The sequence below is a fragment of the Mastigoproctus giganteus genome, chromosome 2, assembly GCF_048544385.1.
Source record: "Mastigoproctus giganteus isolate SK-2022 chromosome 2, ASM4854438v1, whole genome shotgun sequence".
Lineage (NCBI taxonomy): Eukaryota > Metazoa > Arthropoda > Arachnida > Uropygi > Thelyphonidae > Mastigoproctus > Mastigoproctus giganteus.
Window position 1 is genome coordinate 83,831,669 of NC_143576.1, and position 24,695 is coordinate 83,856,363.

The 24,695-nt window shown below is 36.9% G+C and overlaps 1 protein-coding gene across 1 annotated transcript in view; it reads right to left on the minus strand.

The window, feature by feature from the left end:
- Positions 1-10,678: 10,678 nt before the first annotated feature.
- RpS6 (ribosomal protein S6) overlaps positions 10,679-24,695 on the minus strand; it is a 33,370-nt gene continuing 19,353 nt past the window's right edge. The window contains exons 4-5 of the mRNA XM_090389318.1: positions 14,476-14,625; positions 10,679-10,992 (exon numbers count right to left, since the gene is read on the minus strand). Coding sequence (XP_090245444.1) covers positions 10,736-10,992; positions 14,476-14,625 — 407 coding nt within the window. The 3' untranslated portion in view covers positions 10,679-10,735. The remainder of the gene's footprint in view (positions 10,993-14,475; positions 14,626-24,695) is intronic.

The window sequence follows — 24,695 nt, forward strand, 5'->3', positions numbered from 1 at the left end:
TCTATGCTTTTATGCTAAATTTCTTTTAACTCCCAGTAGCTAAATAAAATTACTGTATGCTGTGCCAATATTCATCATTTTGATAGGAAAAATGAAGTTGCTTCATCAGATGTACACATTGCTATATGCTGGCCTACGTAAATGGCATACTTCACAATTTTACTCTATTATGACATGGATACTAAGGACTAATATGTCTAGTTACAGAAATCTTATCAAAAAAAAAATTATTTCCAAAGTCCCACTTCCCATATATGATACAAAGTAAAGAAATTGAAGCTGAAATAAAAGCTCTTAGGAAAATCAAGACAGTAGCTGATAACTGTATGCAGTAACACTAATGTTCACGGATGTAATATTTTAATATTTAGGTTTTTGTTATTGAAATACTACAAAGCTTTCACTAGGATTTTTTTTTTTCATAAGTTGCAGTTGGCAGAAAGATCCTTTTAGGCACAAATTTAACAGCCAATATATAAATGAACAAAATGTGGAGGGGGGGGGGTTAAAATGATTTGACACATTACTTTGGAAAAAATATTTAAAAAATTGTTCAAGAAAGTCCAGTTAGAAGGCTGATTTGTTTTCTGATTTCTAAGAATTGGCAGGGAATTAAACTTTCGAATCAATGTCATATATATATATATATACACGGTCAAACTTGGTTATAACAAGCACAGAAATAACTAGCAAAAAGCCACGATTTTAATTTATGTGTATTCCCATACAATTGCTCACTGTTATAACGAGCGTATTACACGGATATACCGAACAAATTTTGGTAACAATGCAAACATTCTTAATTGCTTGGGTGGTCAAAAAAACAGAATTCAATGAATAGACGAAAATGAAAAGGGCAACTTAACTTTATGATCACCCGGATCACAGATTAGAGGCAGTTTATGACCTTGTCATTTTGGTTACAGATGTAGTGCAGTGGCATTCTGCTTCTTGCATTACCCTGTTTACAGATTGTCTTGTATTCACTGAACCATAAATTTGTTTTGGGACTTCTAAGAACATTGTATGCAGATCACTTTATCACTTAAAAGTAAAATTGGTTAGAAACGAACTCTTCCTTCGGAAACATGTCTACTAACAAAAGAAAGTGTCTCTGGATTCGCAAAAAAGTTAAAATTATTCGTGCGTTAGAACACGGTGCAAAAAATGTTGAAGTGTGTAAAAAGTTTTCGTTGTCCTCTTCAAGTGTATCGACATTGTGGAAGAATAAAGATGTTTACATATCAGCAATGGAAAAGATTGATTGATTTTTTTTTTTTTTTTTGATTTGGTAGTTGTTGGCGCATCGGCATCTGTGGCCATATTGCACCTCCCAAGGTTTTTGTAGTACTTTGATCCAAGCCCGAGGCGGGAATCGAACCCGCGACCTTTGGGTTGCCGGGCAGGTACTTTACCCACTCGGCTAGCCCGGTCGGCAATGGAAAAGAACATAACCGAAAAAAATTTTGAAAGTGCAAGGTTACAAACATTGAGGAAGCATTGTTTCAATGATTCACCACAGAAAGAAGTGTTGGATTTTCAACAGATGGAGGCTTGGAATGGTGGAACCCATGTTTAGTCTCTAGAGCTAAGTTCCGGTCAACTCTTCCCTATCTCTTCCATCATGCAGTATGATTGATGACTTTTGAGGTTATGATGAACGTCATGACGAGATCCAATATTCCTTACATTTCGAGGGTACAGCTCTAAAACGGTGTTCGCAGGCCGGCCGCTAGTTAGTACACCGGACCGAACCTATTGGTAACTCTCTAGGAGGCTTCCGGATCAGCTAGTGTATAAACTTGCTACCTCTACTCTGCCAGATAGTGATTGGAGGGAGTCCGAGTAGTGTGTATGCGGGGAGCATTGTCGAGGCCACGTTATGTCAAGGATCTGGGTATATTCTTACCACATGTACGCCATATCCAAAAATTTCATTACTTCATACAGCATGTCCCATCTACTTTTTCTTACTATTGAATACACCATGAATTGTCAAACTAATAGAGCAAGCTTATCTGCGAAAATATCTAAACCTCCCAAGGACTTCCTAATTCATTTCACAAATATACGTGGTCTCAATTCTAATCTCAACGACGTCCATTTCCACTTGCAGTCTGCCAAACCCCATGTACTTTTTCTGACAGAATCTCAGTTATCGGTTGATTAATCTACTGCTCATCTCAGATGCCCAAATTATTCGCTGTATGATTCCTTTCGCCTCAAAGGTGGTACTTGTGCATATGTCCGTTCTGATATTCCCTGTCAGACTTGGCAATTTGGAATCTCCTCTCCTTGATCTTCTCTGGCTTAAAATCTCTCTACCTCATTGTGTCAAATTCATCTGTTGTCTCTACCGTTCTCCCAACTCCACTAATCACTTGGAGCTCTTTGACTTCCTCTCTTTGCAACTTGACTTTCTCCAGCCAAACTTTCCTAACAATGAGGTAATTTTCCTTGGTGATTTTAATGTTCACAACTCCAGCTGGCTTCCGTTTTCTAGTTACACCGACCCAGCAGGTTGAGATGCTGAGGCTTTTGCAATTACTAATGACCTAGCACAGATTGTTCATTTACCTACAAGAGTACAGGACAATCCTAATCATACAGCCAATATGCTTGATCTTTTTCTCACAAACAATCCTTCTAAGTACACGGTTGAAGTGAGAGGTCCATTAGGCACTTCAGATCACAACTTGGTGATTGTCTCTTTTCCAATGGAGCCTTTATCTCATGGCTATTCCCAACTTCGTGTTGTTTGGCATTACAAGAATGCAAAATGGGATGACCTGCAAGACTTCTTTTCTTCTTTTCCTTGGTCGGATTACTGTTTCAAAACTTCTGATGTCAACGTTTGCTCAGATCGTGTCAGTGAAATTATTCTTGCAGGAATGGAATCCTTTATTCCACACTCCACTTTAAAATCTCGTCCTTTATCTAAACCTTGGTTTTCTGATAAATGTGCTAAGGCTCTCCAAGAGAAGAATGTTGCATATCGTAATTGGCTTGTTTCTAATTCTTCTGTTTCATTTTCTGCCTACACCAAAGCTCGCAACAATTGTAAAGCAGTTATTAATCAGTCCAAACTAGAGTTTGAACAGGCTAAGAGTAGAAAACTTGCTTCTTGCCCTAATGGTAGCCGAGCATTCTGGTCTCTTGCCAAAGCTATTGGCCGCAACTTTTGCCCATCTCTGCTCCCACCTCTGTCCAAACCAGATGGTTCTATTGTCACTTCAGCCAAGGATAAAGCTGACCTGCTAGCATCCCATTTTTCTTCCAGCTCATGTATTAATGATCTTGGTAAAAAACCTCCCACCATTCCCAACATGCTCCATTCAATGCCTCCTGTGGTCTTCCGTCAAAAGGATATCAGGATTTTGATGAATCTTGATGCTAAGAAAGCTCCAGGTCCCGATGGTATTTCTCCACTTGTTCTCAAAACCTGTGCTCCTGAACTTACTCCTATTCTTTGCCACCTTTTTTCACTTTCTTATTCCAAAGGTGTTTTTCCTTCTGCTTGGAAATTTGCTCATATCCAGCCAGTTCCTAAAAAGGGTAACAAATCCCTCCCATCCAATTATCGTCCCATTGCAAGTAATGGAGAAATCAATTAACCGCCAACTCTTAAACTACCTAGAAACCTTCCGTCTGATCAACGATCACCAGTATAGATTCCGTCAGTGTTGATCCACTGGAGATATTCTGGCTTATGTTACCCATTTATGGACTGATTCAATGGAAAGGTTCAGTGAAACACAAGTAGTTGCTCTTGACATCTCAAAGGCTTTTGATCGTGTTTGGCATAAAGGTCTTCTAAACAAGCTTCCATCTTAGGGTTTGCCAACTGTTTTTAGTAATTCGTTATCCAGTTTTCTCTCTGATCGCTCACTGGGGGTGATGGTAGATGGCTCTGTCTTCTAACTTCTCCACTAATGCTGGTGTCCCACAAGGTTCAGTTCTTTCCCCCACTCTTTTCCTCTTGTATATCAATGACCTTCCATTGACTGGAAATCCTATCCATAGTTTTGCCGATGATAGCACATTGCATTCAACTGTCCATTTTGAGAAACCTTGTCCTGCTCATTCAGCTTCAACTTCTCGAAAATCTACTACCAATTCCTTAAATGCTGATCTTCAGGTAATTCTCCAGTGGGGCAAAGATAACTTAGTTGATTTCAACCCTTAGACAAGACTGACTAAAACTCAGTCTTGTCTTATATCTCGCAAAAAGGATTCTTCTGCTCCTATGCTTATCATTAGTGACACTCCGATTTCTAGGCAAAATGATATATCTCTTTTGGGGATTACTCTGACTTCTAATCTCTCTTGGCACAAGCACATTACAAATATTGCTTCCTCTGCATCTAAAAAACTTGGTTTTCTCCTTCGCTCTCGGCGTTATTTTTCTTCCAAACAGCTGCTCACTCTGTATAAATCGCAAATCCACCCTGCCATGGAATATTGTTCCCACATCTGGGGTGGCACCCCCAAAACCTCTCTCAGGCTTCTTGATTCCATTCAGAAGAGGGCAGTTATGTTAATTAATGATTCATCTCTAACAGTCTCTCCACTCGCTTTCTCATAGACGCACTGTTTCTGCTGCTGCTGCATGCCTCTTCTACAGATACTTCCATGGGCACTGTTCTTCTGAATTGGCTTCTATAATTCCCGCTCTCTCTTTCAAAACAGTCCGAACACGTGCCGCCACCAGCCAACATCCATTTACTGTCCAACTTCAAACCCACAAAACCAACTTCTCATCTTCCTCATTTATTCATTCAACTGCTGTTTTCTGGAACAACCTTCCTTCATACATATTTCCTGAAAATTACAATCTACAGAAGTTCAAGTCCAATGTCAACAAATATCTTCTTTCGTCTTCTCAACCTCCAACCCAAGCACGGTACTAAGTACTATAGGTTCTAATACCTCTTGCGTTTGTGGTTCACATAAAAAAAAAAAAAAAAAAAAAAAGATGGTCTGATCTTGAAGGCTCAAGTGGAAAAATTTGCGAAACAATTCGTATGTGATTTTGTGTGTAACAACGGTTGGCTGATCAATTTAACAACTGACACATCATTATGGAAAAATTGTTGGATAATCTCAATCTGCAGATCCAATAATGGCAAATGAATGGATTTATGGATTTACCATGTTTGGGCAGAAATCAGGAAATATTTCAATGACAAAGACATCTACAGCAGTTGTGCAACTGCAACAGGATCTAGAAAATTTGGGCGATGGGCAGAGAAGTGGCAAATGAAGTTTAACATTGACAAATGCAATGTAGTGCATATGGGTAGAAGTAACTCCAGAAGAATGTACCAACTGTGTGGTACTACGCTTAGGGTGGTAGAAAAAGACCTAGGAGTGATTGTGTAGTCATATATGAAGTTTTCTGAGCAATGCAAACAATGCCAGAGCAGGTCATGAGGTATTGTCAATGATATACAGGAATTTTGCTAGCAGGGAAAAGGTGATTATCCTTTTGTATAAGGCAATGCCTTGAGTACCGCATACAGGTCCGGAGGCTTCATTTTAGGAACGATGTTCAGTTGCTTGAGCATTTACAGAGAAGGGCAACAAGATTGGTGAGGGGGAATGAAGTGGTTCTCTTACCAAGAAGGGCTTAAGTTCTGCAAAATGCAGCAGCTGGAGACTAGGCACCTGTGCGGTGATCTGATTGAGGTGTATAAGGCCTTGAATGGGTTGAGCACGCTGAATTCTGATGGGATCCTTCTGTTTGCTCAGATTATGAACTTGAGGGGGGATAAATTCAAAATGAGGAAAGACAGCTGCAGAATATATGTGCAGAAATTTGCCTTTAGCCAGCGGGTGCTGGAACAAACTTCCATCTGTTGTTGTGGAAGCTGATAGTGTAAATAAATTCAAGGAACTAGACAAACATTTAGAGGGAATGGTTGTGATTTTTTTTTTTTTTTTGGCTGATGCTACATAAGCTTGCTTTCTTGCACCACATGCCTCTATTACTACTAGTACAATGCCAACAAATTGGGACTTTTTTATAATTTGACACCTGACAATACATTTAAATTCAAAGTGGAAAAAAATCAAAGGCTCGCTTGATGGTGCTCGTGTGCACAAATATGCCAGGAACTGATAAAAAAAATGTCATCGGAAAATTGTTAAAACCTTGGCATTTAAAAAACGTAAGAAAACTTCCTGTGGAATATACTGCAAACAAGAAAGATTGGATGACTTCAGATATTTTTTGGCCATATGTAAATGATTGGAATAAGGCGCTATTCAAAAAGAAGAAAAATATTTTATTGTTAGTTCATAACTGTCCTGCACATCCCAAGATTCAAAATTTGTCCAGCATTAAGTTAGTGTTTCTGCCTCCCAATGCGATATCAATTTTACAAATAATGGACATAGTTGTAATCAAGAGTTTGAAAAGATTTTATAAGATTTCTAGTTCTATATCTGATCAATCAAAGAGAAAAGAAACTTAATCGATATCGATATTAGATGCTATAAATTTATTGAATTAATGATACGCGGAACGTTACTTCGACAACCATATCGAATTGCTTCAAGAAATCAAAATTTTTAATTCAAATGAAATTTCAATTGTAGATGAAGATGGAAATGAAGAAAACAACCACAATTATCCGAATGGTTGCTACGTAACATTGTAGGTTTTAATACAGATAACATCGATGATTTGTACAAGTGATGACAACTTATTAACTAGTGGTCTTCCTACAGAGAGTGACATTGTAGATGCTGTGCTCAACAAAGACGATGATTGTGATGATATTAAATACAGATAACATCGATGAATTTGTACAAGTGATGACAACTTATTAACTAGTGGTCTTCCTACAGAGAGTGACATTGTAGATGCTGTGCTCAACAAAGACGATGATTGTGATGATGATATTATGACTAGTGAAAGTGAATCAAAATCAGTGCCGAAAATCTCACAAGCTCAAGGTGCAATGGACACATTAGTCAATTTTTTTGAAGGAACTGAGGCAAGTAATGAGACTTTTAACGTGTTGAGTTTTAAGCGGAAACTTAAGAAATATCAAAATGAAATATTTAAAACAAACATTAATTTTAAGGTTCATAAATAAAGACTAATTGAAATTGTTTATTATTAAATAGTATTGTTTTTAATTGCAGAGAAATGTTTAGTATTAAATGTATGGTTTTAAAATTACAGACAAATTGTGTTTAATATTAAGTGTACTGGAGTTTAAACAAGCATATTAATACAGATAATATGTATGTATATACGTATTATTTGTCGGTCCCTTAAGCTTTTTACTTTACTTTTAATGCTCGTTATAACCAAGTTCAATTGTATATGCACTTTCAGAAAACACAATCAGTTGAGAACCACGTAGGGTAACAATGCTACCTACTAATGGTTTAAATAGCAGTACATTTTTGAATAAGAAATGCTTATTTTACTTAATAAAATAAGAATTTACTCAAAAAAATAAAATAAATAAAATGATGTATGCATATTTGCTTAAAATTTGTCAACAATTTGGGAGTTGATGAAACAGAATACAGTGAAACTTCCCTTTAACGGACAGCCATGGGGAACGAAAATGTGTTCGTTAGAGAGAAGTGTCCGCTAACAAGAAGTCTGAGGGAGAAAAAAGAAAAATCGTTAAACATTTAATGTAAAATTAAATTAAAATATATACAGATTTTGCACAATATTTTTGTAAATAATATACATACAATTGTGCTATGCATATTATGACTTTATCTTAAGAAAAATACATACAGTAATCACTTATTTTCTTCTGCACCTTCTTCCGGCTGATAATTTTGTTTTCAACATTTGTTTGGAGTGAAGAAACCATCGAAAGTCCTTCAGTATCTTCTTCAGCGGCGAAAAACATTTTTAAACGATTGATTTGTATGAGCGCTTCTTTTATTTTCATCGGTGGTTCGTCGTTAATATGTTCTTCGACAGAATGACCTCCTTCCATTTCTTCATCCTCATGAGGAACTTCTTAAAAAATATCGATGATAATGTCGTCGATATCTAGAGCACCATCTTCTGCAGTGAGGTTCGAGTCTATATCTTTGTAGCCAGGGTCACTTTTAGCGGAAGTATCGTACATTATCAATAGATGTTGAAGTTCTTGTTCTTCTTGGTGCTCCACATTGCTGTTCACAACTTCAATTTTTGCGTTTGAGAAGCCAGACTTTACAAAACAGTTCACGACAGTGTTTTCTAATTGCGTTTACTGAAGAGGAAATCCACTGAATCGCATCTAGGATGCTGATTTTCTTTGCAAGGTCACTCGCACATGTTACATCGTTCATGTTTGCAATGAGATGTCTTAAAACACGTTTTCTGTAGTGAAGTTTAAAATTTTTTATTATCCCTTGATCCAAGGGCTGACACTCTGCAGATGTGTTTGGTGGCAGAAAAATGATTTGAATGTTGGACAATTCAATGTGCGGGTGAGATGCAGCATTATCCATGAAAAGAATAATTTTTCTGTTTTGATGAATCATGTTTTGGTTAAAGTGACTAATCCATTCGCTCATGATATCTCGTGTCATCCACGCTTTTTTATTAGACTTCCAGTCAACATCCAAAAGATTCAACTTTATGCCCTTGAAACGAGGATTTTGTGGGTTTCCTATAACAAGAGGTTGTGCAAAGTCTCCCAGCATATTTGTACACAATAGTACAGTCAAGCGTTTCTTAGAAATTTTTCCGCCCTGGCACTTTTCGTTTTTTAGACTCATTGTTTTTTTAGGAAGAGCTTTAAAAAAACAACCGTTTCGTCAGTTGTGAATATCCTTAGCTTCAAAATAACGACATAAATCTTCCAATTTGACGGTCCACTCTGTTACAACCCCATTATCAACAGATCCACCTTCACCACTTACGGTTTTCCAAGAAATTTTATGCCGAGTTTTGAACTTGTCTAGCCATCCCACAGAAGCTTTGAACTCATTTACTCCCATAGATTTCGCAACCTCCAAAGCCTTTTCCCTAATAATAGGCCCATTAATGGGAATTTTTTTAGCACGTTCGCGACAAAACCACTCATACGTAACATTGTCAATTTGAAGTCCAACAGTTTTCGGGAATGATTTTTGAACCTGATCATTTCCGTGTTGCCGAAATTGTTTGAGCAGTTCATTTTTTTTCTTTAGGATGTCGCTTACCTGCGTCTTCCCGATTTTGAATTTTACAGCGAGATTGTGAACACTATTTTTTTGCCGATCATACGCATTAATGAGTTCAACTTTATCTTTTAAAGTTAAATGTTTACGAGAAGACATTGTGCACTTCACACGACACTGAGCAAAACTGAAACTGAAAAGACGAAAGGCCGATCATATTCCCCCCCCTCCCTGCGCACACCGAATTCATCAGAAGTTTTACACGTGCCTTAAAATTCTTGAAAAAGGGTTTAGAACCGCAACGTAAACCTTGATAAAATTCAGAGAATCGGAAATAGAAAATAAACACACGATTGAGGCAATATGTGGAAGAAACGTTCCTAGAAAAAGGGCCGTGAGCTCGCCCGCTGTCCATTATGGGGAGATCAAATTAAGTGCTAATCTAAACGAAACAGTGCAGATTGCCTGTCCGCGTCCATTACAGAGAATGTCCGCTAGACAGAAGCTGCAAACACGTTAAAACCAATGGAGGTGAGTTGGGGAATTTGAAAATGTCCGTTGTAGAGAAATGTCCGTTAACGAGAGGTGTCCGTTAGAAGTTTCACTGTATATAATATTTTACCTACCTGTGAATTTGTTTACATTAGTCAATCACACAACTAATGAAAAAGCAGGAACAGACTGACAGTTCTTTACCAAAAGGTTTGGGACATTTTTAATAGAACACCAAATTCTGGTACACACCATACAAAACAAATCAGAATTCCATGTTTTGTTTCTCACTTTATTTTTAGTGAAATACTACTGAATATTTTAAATTGTTACACTTACTTTTTAACTTAAGGTAAAAAAGAAATTACCTCAAAGAGTGAAATTTTTTTAAATGCAAGGAATTAAGCTTAGCTCTGATACACAGCCAGATAAAAAAAAAAAAAAAAAAAAGAGAGTAATGAATTGGTTGAATTATCTGCCAACTCAAACCTCAACATGCAGTCTGGGTGGAAATAATCTGACCACTTTCCCTCCCAACCACCCATTACAGTGATACTCAAGACATTATATATCTAAACTAACAAAGCATTTTCATTCAGATCACACATTCCAATTTAATTTCAACATTAAATTCCCCTAAATGTATTTCAAAGCAACCTCACTCATTCTGTGCACACCCATGCTTGCACTATAATTTCAATGAAAATTACAAACCCTCAATTTTGCAATTTCACTCCTACACCCGCAGACCTCCACAAGAATGAATCTGGAAACCACTCATGTAAGGTTGCCTACCCCTAATCTGGAAGACCTTATATATTTTTTTTTAATTTAAAATGTGCAGAGTTTTTAAGCTGTTCCCTACAGCAGGCACAAATCTGGGCACCACTGTTTAGAACTGCTCAACAATTAAATTTAAACCTTTCTTTGGCAAATGAAGATGAAATTTGGTAGTTTCACCAAGACAAAAATTAAGGTCAACGGACATGTATTGTCTGTAAATTACATATATTCTGTGACCTGTCTGCTAAATATTGGAGAGAGAGAAAAGAAAACCGATTCAACTTTGTTTATTCAATGTGTTAAAGCTTTACATAAAACTGGTTTATGATTATTTGCTTGTACTTCCTTTGCCTGCTGATGAAGTAGATTCTCGCTGAGAAGCAGAACGGCGGCGACGTAATTCTTCAGAGCGTTTTTCTTTAGCTTCCTTAGCTCTTTGGGCAAGAAGACGAGCGTAGTCAGCAGCTTCATCTTTACGTTTCTGAGCACGCTTACGCTTGAGAGCAAGACGGTGACGTTTTCTTTGCAGCATAACTGGAGTGACGAGACGCTGGATCTTAGGGGCCTTTGTTTTAGGTTTTTTCCCTGTAATAAATAACTTATGCAAGTAAATTAATTCAATAAGTCTGATTATAATAGTATCTTATATTTTTTTTTTACATTCCCTCACTCCACATATTTAACATTAAACCTGCTGTTGGGGGGAGACGTGAAGAAGGCTCACAATTAACCATTTCTCAATTACATATATATGTTTTTCAAGGTTGTTTTAAGTATAAGTCTAACAATATGTGCTGCCACATATTATCTGTGTTTCTGATCCAGAAGTTCATGAAATCTATGATTTTTGTGCCACAGCATCAAGAAGTCATGTAGTAATATTTCTTACTTACATTTTGTTCTGGTCATCAATTCTTTAATCAAGCGATACATAACAGATGCAGAAGACAGTATTACATTAAAAAAGTATTTAAAATTTTTTGATTTTTTAAAAATTCTTTAAATTCTGATGATTTTTGAAATTTCACTGAAACATTGGGAAGCAAAGTAAAAGAAATAAAATTATCAAAGGCCATATTGTAGTAGAGTATTGTGATGGTACAGATGTGTGTTCATGGCCTCATCTGCAAAAACTAAACCCTCTGCAAGAGACTGGCTAACTACAAGCCCAAATGAAGAACCTTCTAAGAATTCCTCATGGATGATGTGCATTTTAGTATGGCCAATTTTCAACCAAAAAGCACAAAACGATTTTTGTGCCACAGCATCAAGAAGTCATGTAGTAATATTTCTTACTTACATTTTGTTCTGGTCATCAATTCTATGTGAACATTAAGCCTTTAATGCTGCATTCATAGTAACAGTAGGTTAAATTTAAAAAAAAATAAATAAAATAATAAAATAAATAAATGGCAACGTATGAATGTTTGATATTAATTTTCACTTTCTTGATCGACAATACTATTATCATTACAAAACTGAAACTTTCTTATAATGACAATTACTTTTTTTAAATTTTGAAGCTTATGATGCAGCTGTATACACTACTGCTCTTAAAGAAAAATATGCACAGTAACCACAATTAAGAGTGGTGCTACACCAATTACTCTGCATCCTCTGAGAACAAATTGTCAGAATATAGTCACACAATAAGTACAGACTAGTGTCTGTACTTATTGTGTGAGTACTGAGGAGAGTGGAGGGACGAGGGGGGGTTAGACAGGCAAAGGCAACCTATGAAAAGTCTCTGATGTGGAAAAGAAAACTAGCAAGAAATTATTTGTATATGTTAACATTAATTCACAAGATATGAATGTCATAACTATTGATGATTTTGTGCAGACTGCTCATAAACTGAATAAATATTTTACATCTATGTTAACACATGAAATTTTTAGATGGAGCTGGCAGAAGTCTGTTTAATACTGAATGGAATAATGCCAAAGGTAGAAACTGTCACAAGTAAAAGTAGCTAAAACACCCAAAGCTGATGTAATCTATACAATTATACTAAAATATGCTGAAAAAGCAGTAGTTGAACCATAATAATGATATAACCTTACATTCAGAAGTTCTTACAGTTTGGAGATGTGCAAACATATATCCAAATTGTAATAATTGGGTGGTTCAAAGGGTGAAATGGTTATCTACAGACCTTGAAGTTTAACCTCTGTGCCAAATAAAATAATGGAATCAACAGTTAAAGGAGAGAGAGAGAGAGAGAGAGAGAGAGAGAGAGAGAGAGAGAGAGAGAGAGAGAGAGAGAGAGAGAGAGATCATCTTGATAAGAGTTGAGCCATGAGGCAATTTACAGCATGGATATGTTAAAGGGAGATCGTGCTTCACCAATCAGTAGCTATACTACAAGGTTGCTACACCTGGATGCAAAGAATCAGAGAGAAAGTTGAAAAGTTTATATCTTCTCATAGAAGGAATGCCAGAAAGTTGTGGAAACTGAATTTTTTTACAACACTCCCCACATTTGCAACTGTTGCCACTTTCTGGCACAACCCACAAGCTTTCATAACCCTCTCAAATAAAATTCAGAAGATTTTGACTCAACCCAGTTGTTGACTGTATCCATCACAGCAACATCACTTTCGAATTTCTGCCCTTTCAAAACCGTTTTTTTTTTTTTTTTTTTTTGAGATTTGAAAATAGAAAATAGTTCAAGTCCTTTGCTGAGATCTGAAAATACTCCAATGAATAGGGTGGATGTTGTAAGAACTAAAAACCCAGTCACGAAGTGCTGACTGAGTCACAAATGTGGTGCGTACCATTGCATTGTCTTGATGCAAGGTGACTCCTTTGCCAATTTCCAACACCTCTTGAGCCTCAATTCCTCATAGAAATTGTCTCAGTGGGTCATGATAATACTAAGACATTGATAGTGACACCTTGTTCCAGAAAATCAACCATAATGATAATGCACCATGTCATCAGGCCCACACTGTACACAAGTGGTTTGAGGAACAGTGAAGATACACCGATCTTCACTGGCCTCCAAATCTGCCTAACCTCAATCCAATTGAACACCTACAGGATATTTCACAACAGGGAGTGAGGCATATGGATATGTAACATCATATATTACATGGTGGAAAGCCTTGCAGATCCCCACAAACGTTTTCAGGCATCTGGTGGAGTCAATGCATAGGCAAATAGCAGCTGTTATCCATGTGAATGTTAGCCCAACACTATTAGGCAGGTGGTCGTAGTTCAATGATCACTATGTAAGAGGGATTTTTTTTTTTTTTTTTTTGAGTTATCTTTCACATTTACACATGCATCTCATACTTCACTAACGTATATAGTGCTCTAAGAAATTCTTCTAGTAGTTTAAGGAACCATTCTTTGATAGCAGTTTTCATATCATCATATAGTGGCAAATGAAACTACATAAGGGGTATCTGAGTGCTCTTTTTAATTTTTAATTAAAACAATATTTAGTCACTCTAGGCCTAAATCAAATGGTAATATGTCAGAATGCATTATCATGAAGCAGAATAATTCCTTCAGTCAAATGCTCAGGTGCATATGGTTCGATTTCCACAGAGCATTCCATGTTAATGTTGTCATTGGGCTCTTCACTGAAATAGCAAAATACCACAGTGGTTAAACAAAATAATAATAACACCTAAAGAAATCGAGGATAAACATTTCTAACGCTTGGAAAAAAAAAATGAGGATGCCTCTGCTGCACTGGAAACTTTCTTGACCATTTTAATAGTAGTGATTTCTGAGTAGCAACCTTTGCCACATAGAGCCCAATTCTATTCTGAATTTCAAATTGTTCTTGCTCTCCGGCAGTTAACTGAATTACCATAGTCTATTCATTTGGAATGTGACATCTATTTGGAATACACAAAAAACCATATATGCAACTGTAACAAAGCAGATCTTATTACAAACTAGCACATCACCATGTCGGTTTAAGCATAATCAAATCCACTTCTGTCATGCATTATGTTTTAATTGATACAACTAAAATCTTTACACCATACAAAAGACATGGTACAGCAAAACTTTCCCTGATAACAAAAAATTGCAATGATATATAAGTATTACCTTCTTTTGGTGGAAGTGGTCGTCTAACAACATACTGGCGAACATCATCTTCTCTTGACAAATTAAACAACCTTCGAATCTTGCTAGCTCTCTTGGGTCCAAGTCGACGAGGTATGTTGCTATCTGTTAAGCCAGGAATATCCTGTTCACCTATAAAAGAAAGCAACATAACGAGAGAAATATTATATTCACTTTGCTACTATCGATCATTAAAAATCAACTGAAAATCCCCCCCCCTTTAAATTGATATTTACTATAATGCACCTCACATTCCAAAACTAGTAGTAGTAGTATTAGCAAATGATGCAAGAAAGCAAGCTTATATAGCATCAGCCAAAAAAAAAAAAAAAAAAACAGTTCACCCATCTGTTTCCCTCCAAGAATTTGTCTGGTTCTTCCTTGAATTTGTTCAACCCATCCACAATCATCTTTCCTCAAATTGAATTTATAACCCCCTCACATGTGTAGTCTCAATTAATAGAAGAATGCCATTAACAATCAGCTTACTCAATCCATTAAAGATTTTAAACAAACACTTCAACCAGATCTCCTCAAGGGTTCCTAGTCTCGAGATGCTGCAATTTGCAGAACTGAAGTCTTTCTAGGTAAGAGCATGTTTTTAGTCTGTTTGCCTTTCTCTGCACCCATTCCAGCAGATCTACCCTTCCTTTCCTAAAGTGAGGCCTACAGACTTGTATATAATACCCAAGATGCAGCTCTAACCATGGCCTTATACAAAGGGATAATCATCTTATTCCTGTTAACAAAATTTCTGTAAACCACTGACAAAAGCCTTTGAACTGTGCTGGCACTGCTCTCTGAGCAGTGCCAGGACAGCTCAAAGTCTGTCTGCACTGCTCAGAGAATTTCATGTCAGACTGCAATTACCCCAGATCTTTTTTGATACTCCACTACCTTGAGTGCAGTATCAACACAGTTCAAGTTACTCTGGGGTTACTGCTACCCATATGCAGTAACCCCCAGAGTAACATACAATGCCAGCATTTGTCAATGTTAAACTTCAACTGCCATTTCTCAGCCCATCAATTCAATTTTCCTAGACCTTGTTGCAGTACTGTTGTTAACCACCCTGCCAACCTGTAAGATCTTTGTAAGATCTACAAAGATTTTACAAAGCCTGATATACATTCATCAATATCACTGATAAATATTGAAAACAATAATGGGCCCAGCACTGAACCCAGGGAAACTCCACTAATAACATTAGTTCATGAAGAGCAGTGACCACTGATAACCACTATTTCTTCTTTCACTTAACCATCCCTTTATCCATAGCAGTAACTTGCCCTTAATGCCACATTGCTCCAGTTTGTACAGCAGTCTTTTATGTGTAACAATACCAAAAACCTTCCTGAAATCCAAGTACAGGTAGCCATCTGTTTACAACAGGGTTCCATTCCTGATGGAACAGTCACAAAAAAAAAAAAAAAAACTGTGTAAAATGAACCTAATTATATAATGTAAGTCAATGAGTTGTTCCAAGCCCCTCTCAAAATTGACATTGTTATATTTAAAACTCTGAAAGAATTAAATGCAATTCAGTATAATACAGCCAAACTAAATATAATTTTTAAAAAATTAAATTTTGTACCTTTATTTTGATATGTTCGAAGAGCAGATGGAAAGTTTTAGAAGTGTCACTGTAAGACCCCTGCATTGATCTTTTTTTGACAGTGGCATAATGCAGACCTTACTTCTCAGATAAAGTCCCTGGTTGAGGATCTTCCCTTTTTTGGAAAAAAGCATACAATGTTGACTGTCAAGATTTCCTCTTTCTTTCTTTGAGAATCTCAGAATAAGGGCCAATGGATAAAATTACACTCCTTTTCAATTTCACACTTCGCTCCCAGTCATGGTCAATCTCACAGGGCTCATCAGTGAGGGTTTCCATTGCTGAAAGGATGAGCTATAGATCGCTTGTACTCAGATTTTATTGGAGGCTCTTCATCTTTTTCTTTCTCCTCCTCCTTCTTTTGGCTTATTTCTTTAGCTAATTCTTCCAAGTCTTCATTGGAAAGCTGCTATCCATGGCAATCCAACAGCTGTTACATCTTCAGCTGTAACCTCATCCAATTCCATCTCTTGTGCCAGTCTCCTAACATCTTCAAAGTTCTACACTGGCCCTAATTCTGTGAAGTTGTGCATAAATTGTGGGAGAATGCACCTCACTCCATTCAAACAGTTCACTGACACTTCCTTCCAAACTGAATTGATGTTATTAATGCCCTTCAAAATGTCGAATGAGTGCCAATAATCCTTGATAGTTTGGTCTGACCTGTCCAAAACTCTCATCATTTCCACGAAGGTTTGGTGGAGCTAATAGGCTTTAAAGGTTGCTGTTAATCCCCTAGTCAATTGGTTGCAAAACTGAAGTGGCGTTTGGTGGTATGTAAACAATGACATCCTGAGATGTTCCAACTTCAGCAAGGTTTCCAGTAATGCCAGGGACATTGTCCAAGATAAGAAGAGCCTTGGTTGGTAACTCATTCTCTTGACAAAAACAGAGCACAATAGGACAAAAATAGTTTGAATACCAATCCAAGAAGATTTGTGTTCACCCAAGCCCTCCATTTCCTAAAGAACTTCTCCTGTTCCATTTCCAGTAGACTGGCAACATGGCTTTGTTAGGTCCTTGAGAGCACATGGTGTCTGAATGGTACACCAACATTGGTTTTAATTTTAAAGTGCCAGAGACATTGTGCCCAGCAGAAGCATTAGCCTGTCTTTTGCAGACTGTTCATGAGCAATGAAGGTTCATGATAGCAATTTCTTCCAATAAAGCTGTCTCATCAACATTAAAAATGAGACCAGGAGGATAATTACCCTCCTGCAGGAAATGCTGCAGCTTATTCATTATCTGCACTTGCACCGTGCCATTTAATTTCGCACAGCAGCACTTACTTCAAGATTTAAATTGCATGAACCAGCACTTTCTACCTAAAAATGTCTCACCATCACCCTCTTTTTTTCTTAAGATCTTCAAAAATTGATTTTGCCTTATCAAATAACAGCTTGAGCCAGTGGAATTTTTTCTAAAATTTATTTAAGTCATCCACCCACAATGACAATAATTTCTTCATTTTTTTTAAAAAAGTTTTACTTCTGCTATAACTCACTTGCGTAGTGCTTACTGTCATAGCATGTTGCAGTGACGGTTTTATTTTATCTGCATTTTTCATTATGGTACTCTCAGTCGATGGAGACAATTTCATACTTCTGCACACATTAAGATGTGCCTGATCATCTTCCATTCTACAAATTACCTCCATCTTTTTTTTCAGCATGATAGATCTATGTGACATTTTCACATTCACTTGGCTTTACTGCACACTTCTCTTACTAGACATGGCACTTCTTATTTTATTAATTTAATCAACAATTTTTAATTAAAATTCACAAATTGACACTGTAGAATAGTGGCCCAACAATAGTATACCAACAAGCGAACTGAGTGTTCCTCTCTTATCTGCGGCCACCTCATCTCTGATTGACTGTGCTTTCTTTACATCATATCTGATATTTAAAGTTGCACATTTTTGAAATTTTTTTATAGTTTTTGGATATTTTTGGCCTTCTGGTTTCACAACCATCGTTATTGTGAATCATTTCAAAACAAACTATTGCAAACCGAGCGCTACCTGCATATGACATCAAAATTATTTTTTGCATTTAGCTCCTTGGTCACGGAATTACAGTAGCCTATCAGATTGCTTACACAAGACTGCACCTTAACAAATCCATGCTGTGATTGCAGTATAATTGCATGTCTGTCCAGATGGTCTTGCATTGCTTCTTTAACCAGTGATTTCCATTATTTTCCATGGAACAGATGTTAAGCGAACAGGTTTGTAATTACTCATGTTGCCTTTTGTTCCCCCTTTATGATTTGGGGATACACTTGCACATTTCCAGTGCATACGGACCTCCCATGAATCCAAGGATGCTCTCATAATTATGGCCAAAAGGTTTGCTTATCTACATTGCTGCCTCCCTTAATATATTTAAATAGATTCCATTCACGCCTTTTTATGTCCATCTTCAACAATTTCTCATACACTTTCCTTTCAGTTACCATAGGTCCTCGTTATAGTTTGATTAACTTCTGGCATCACCTTCTGTAAAGATGTGTGAATGTAGATGCAAAATACCTATTCAATTTGTCCGCAACCTAAGCAGGGTCACCAACAGTTAACCTATAGACATCACGTGGCCCAATGTGATTCAACCCCTTCCATCTACCGTTAATATAAGCATTGAAGTCTTTGCTGTTCTTCCTTGCATTCATTGCCAGGGACTTCTCATAATCTGCCTTAGCATGCCTAACCTCCTCTGTAACTTGATTACAACTAATTTATATCTTCCATAGAGTTCTGTGTCCTGATTAATTTATATGCATCCCATGCATTTTTCTTCTCTACCACATGCCTCAATAATTCATCTGACATCCATTTAGGTCTAAGCCTTGAACAGTATTTCTTTGTTGGTATGAAAAGCCTAGTAGCGTCTGATTACTTTCATGAATATTTCCCATTTAGAATTTGCTATTGGTAACATCAACAGTTGGTCCCACAGCACGAATTTAAAAACTGTCTGAAAACACCGTAATCACTCCGATGAAAGCAAAAGCCTTTCCTTTTACTCTTGAGAGTAGTTATGTCTTTTAATTAAATTCCACATTAAGAAATCCACATTTCTTAATGTGGAATTACTAGTCTGTGAGTGACCAACCCACAAATTCCAGTCAACATCTGGAAAGTTAAAATTCCCCACTATGAGAGATTCAATTTACTAGCACACTATTTCTCTGTATAGGTGTTTGGTATATTCATCACAGTCATTAGGACTGTATGAATGAGAGATCCCCCACTATGAGAGATTCGATTTACTGGCACACTATTTCTCTGTATAGGTGTTTAGTATATTCATCAGTCATTAGGACTGTAACACGTGCCCACTCTCAATTTTGTTTTCCCAGTGCTTGTATCACACCAAACTGACTCAACATTGCACTTGTCACCCATGTCAACTAGATGCACTGTCTTTGATTTAATATGCTTCTTAACTAAGAGCATAACCACTTCTCCTGTCCTGTATATCCTTCCTGTATATATTGTACTCCCCATATTCAAATTCAGCATTACTTATGCCTGAGTCACAACATGTTTCCGCTATTCCTACATCTGCATTTTTTGACTTAATCAGTACAAATTTTTTTACAATGCTCCTAGCATTAGTGTACACGCAAATATACAAGAACATGTTCTTACCCTTAGTTACCATAACACAACCCATGTATTTATGTGTTCCATGATGACCTCGACACCTTGATTTCCATACTACAGGCTGCTGCATATACCAATAGTAGCAATGCAAGAATCACTTTTGCCTGTGCCTGCAGTTAAGCTATTAGTCTGTACATCCACATATACCTAGCAGTTTTCTGACCCACCTATCACTGCCTCAATAACATCAGCAAATATTCTTGCACCCTTCTATTCAGGTGTATCCTACCACTGTAAAACGTCTCTCCTATTAACAAACACAGACCAAGCTGAAAAAAAAATTCTACTGCATGAGCTTTGTCCATTCTCTCCAGTGCTGAATTGATTGACAAAGCTCTCAAAATGTATTCCTTCCTATCATGTCCGAGCAGAATTTTCGACTTTCAAATTCAATCCTAACTCGTGACTTTTTCCCATTAGCAATAAGGCTACAACACAGCAAACTGTACTATGGTCTGTTTCTTTTTAAGTTTATTCCAGATGTAAACAAGTGGGAACATATAGTGGCATCCTTGATAGCTATTTTTCAGATATGAAGTAGCTATTTTCAAGAATAGCAGTGAATCCCACTTGTAAACAAGTGGAATAAAATAAAAAGGACTACAGAGAAATCTAGGAACAATGAAGTGGAAGATTAGAAATGGAAATAAACAGAACAAGAAAAATAGAAGTGTAGGAAGCCAGTTAACAAATTCATCTGGACCAAAGGACAAACTTAGCCCTTCACTGTTTTTAAACATATTTTAACCTATGGAACCAAGGGCTGGGTAAGCAAAGAAACTGATCAAAAATCAGAATCTTCAGAAATGACTTTAAAGATAAATAGATAGGACTACCAGTTAGAAGCAATGGAAAGCCAATATTACAAATGAGGAAATAAGAAAAAAAATTTTGAGGCAACAAATAACAAAATCAAAGGTAAGAAAACAAACTTAGGCATGCAGGAAGAATGGGGGAAGTAGGCACAGAGCAGAGAGGAGGTGGATCAATGGTGCCAAGCAAGCATTACAAGAAAAAGTGCTTATGCTGACTATAAGCAGTAAAACAAGTAAGGTTAAGAAGAAAGTAAATAGCAAATGGAAGGATGACAGTCCAGAAGGAATGATTTATACTATCACACTGAACCGTAAACCAAATGGATTTAGCAGATTTAAATGACAGTGAATGGGAAACCTTTGTATTTTAGCAGTGCAGGCAAGCAATGCCATTTTTCTAAGATGTAAAGAAGTTAATAATTACTTAAGTAAAGGCTGTGAACCAGTGATGTCCTGTAAGCACTCAGAACAAGTCTGAGGGCATTATTCTGAAAAAGATTTAGCCACTTCAGTATGCTCTCCTTCGCAGTCAAGTTCTATAATCAAGACAAGATCTTATCAAAGCCCTATACAGATGAAGTAGAAATATTCTATTTGAAATTATTCCATTGTTCACAATGGGTTTTGCTTTCAATATTTTCACAATTTTGTTTTAACAGCATTCTTAACAATTCCAGATACTGAATAATATATTCAGTTTTTGAGGCATATTTGATTTACTCTATAAATCTAAGTTTACTGTGGAATATTGATGCCAGGAAGTAACTGCTATTGCATTGCTGCCATTCCTTGACTCAAAAAAAACTCCACCTATTGATTCCCCAACCAACAACCAATGTATATCAATTCTTTCATAACAGCTTCCAGGAGATTCATACACTAAAACTAAGAGAACCAATAATCCAAATCATCTGTTTACATAATTCTTTAAATTTAATGATTCTGAGAAGTACTGGAAACTTGTCCACAAAAACTTCAAATATGAAAATGATATAGTCAAAACTCTTTATAGCAACCCTCCAGGGGAATGAGAAAAACAGTCATCAAAAGGACTGTAATTAGCATTAGCATAAAATGCAAGAAAGCAAGCTTATGCAGCATAAGCCAAAAAAAAAAAAAAAAAAACCCCTTCCACTGCAAATTTCCGCATATCTATCCTACATCCGTCTTTACTCAATTTCAATTTATGCCCTCTCAGGTGATTATTCTGAGCAAGAGGCAGTATCACATCAGCATTGAGCATGCTCAAACCATTCAAGGCTTTGTACACCTCTATCAGATGACCTTGCCGGTGCCTAGTCTCCAGACACTAATTTGCAAAACTTAAGCCTTTCTTCAAAAGAGCAACCCTTCATTCTGTTCACTAACATTGTTGCCCTTCTCTGTACTCGTTCCAGCAGCTCTACATCCTTCTTGAAATGAGGCCTCCAGACCTGTATACAGTATTCAAGGTGCGGCCTGACCATTGCCTTATACAAGGGAATAATCACCTCCCTATCCCTGCTAGAAAAATTCCTGTATATCATTGATAAGACACCATGAGCTACTCTTGCAGCCCGTCTGCACTGCTCAGAGAACTTCATATCTGCCTGCACAATTACCCCCAGGTCCTTTTCATTCTCTACCACTGTCAGTGTAGTACCACAGAGTTGATATGTTGCTCTGGGGTTGCTGTTTCCCATATGTAGTACTTTACATTTGTCAATGTTAAACTTCATTTGCCACCTCTCAGCCCATCTGCTCAACCTTTCCAGATCCTGTTGCAGCAGCATAGCGTCAGTAGTGTCCTTAACAACCTTGCCAACCTTTGTATCGTCTGCAAACTTGGACATTAAGCTTGATATACCATCATCAATATTATTCATAAATACAGAAAACAATAATGGACCCAACACTGAACCCTGAGGGACTCCACTAATAACATTAGTCCACGATGAGCAGTGTCCATTAATTACCACTCTCTGTCTTCTGCCACTCAACCATCCCTTTATCCATAGCAACAATTTTCCACCAATGCCACACCTCCAATTTGTGCAGCAGTCTTCCATATGCAACAGTATCAAAAGCCTTTCTAAGATCCAAATATATAATATCAAAGTTATTCCATGCATCCAATTCTTTTGTGACTACATCATAGTATCCAATCAAACTGGTCAGGCAAGACCTTCCCTTAACAAAACCATGCTGTGTCTGAGCTATAACTGAATTCTTGTCAAGATGATCCTGCAGTGCTTCCATTAATTTTCCTGGAACAGAAGTTAAACTCACAGGTCTATAATTACTTGTGTCAGCCTTTGATCCTCCTTTGTGAATTGGGGTTACATTTGCACATCTCCAGTCTGTGGGTACCTCCCCTGAGTCCAAGGAAGCTCTAATAATTATGGCTAACGGATTGCTTACTTCCTTTGCTGCTTCCTTTAATATAACTGGATAGATCCCATCCACCCAAGGTGCCTTTCGTGTATTTATCTTCAACAATTTCTCCTCCACTTTACTCTCAATTATTACAAGATCATCTAGCTCACTGCCAGTGCTTACTTCATCTATGGCATTCCCCTTCCTGAATAACTCCTCATGTGTGAATGTAGATGCAAAATATTGATTTAGTTTGTTAGCAGGATCATGAACAGTTGAACCATCGATATCAAGTGGACCAATCTGATTCATCCCCCCCCTTCCTTCTAGAGTTTACATAAGTAAAGAACTCCTTGCTGTTTTTCTTTGCATCCCTTGCCAAAGATTTCTTGTAATCTGCCTTTGCCTGCCTAACCTCTTTTGTTACTTGGTTACAGATCAACTTATATCTATCATAGGCTTCTGTGTCACATGTTAATTTATATGTATCCCATGCATTTTTCTTTTCTGCCATATGTCTCATTAGTTCATCTGATATCCATTTGGCCTGAACCTTGAACAATATTTCTTAGTTGGTATGTAAAGCCTAGTAGCTTCCAAGATAAGTTCTTTGAATGCTTCCCATTTTGCATTTGCTGTTGGTATCATCATCAGTTGGTGCCATAGAGTTGATACGTTGCTCTGGGGTTACTGTTTCCCATATGTAGTACTTTACATTTGTCAATTTTAAACTTCATTTGCCACCTCTCAGCCCATCTGCTCAACCTTTCCAGAGTTCATGAAATCAGCAAAAGAACAAAAAAAAAGGTTGAACGTATAATGTAATTCTAAATGCATAGTATTACACAAGATGAATGAAGATTTGCACATTTTGCACTGTAGAGATTAATTTGTAAATTACATATGTACGGTAAATATGTATACAAGTACATGCATAAACATCAAGGCATAACCACAGACAGGGCAATTGGTTTCAAACTTTAAAATAATCTACAAAGATGTGCTGCTTCAGCAGAAGGGCATGTTTTAAGAGAAAATTATGAAAGTGCACAATAGTAGTCAAGTCACTTTCGCAGTTAGGCTGCATTTAAAAAAAAAAACTCAAAAAAGTTCTAATCCTTGATAATGTCTTTCAATGAAACTTCTCAATCACATTAAGTTCCTCTTCATTCATGCATATCCTGAAACATGAAATCTCCACATCCACTTCAATAGTCTTCAAAACATGTTTCACTCAAAGTTTAAGTGATAATGCACATCCTCAAAAATTTCTTCACTATTATCGGACTATTCTTCATGATTAACAGAAGAAGAAGCACCTGAAGCTTCATTCATTGCATCATTCAACGAGACAAATCCAGCACGTTTGAAGCAATTGGAAATCACTTTTCGTCAACCTCATCCCATACTGAAACACATAAATACGCCACTTGCAACTATGTATCTGTGTTTCGATGACTGCACATAGGTCATTCATTTGGCAATAAGGGGTGCAGTTATCCAAAAACAGTTAACTTTTTCTATGCTTCCCCCATTTCAATTTCATAATGGGTTTTGCTTTCAAGAAACAATTTTGAATAATAGTATTCTTTGATAGTTTTTCTTAAAGCATTGAAGTTTACCTGTTCAAATGGCTGAACAACTGATTTCATATTAGATGACAAGTAATAAACAGCGATTGCATGTAAACCACTCACTTATTTTAAAAATGAGTGATTGCAGTTATCCACAAACAGCAAAATATTTC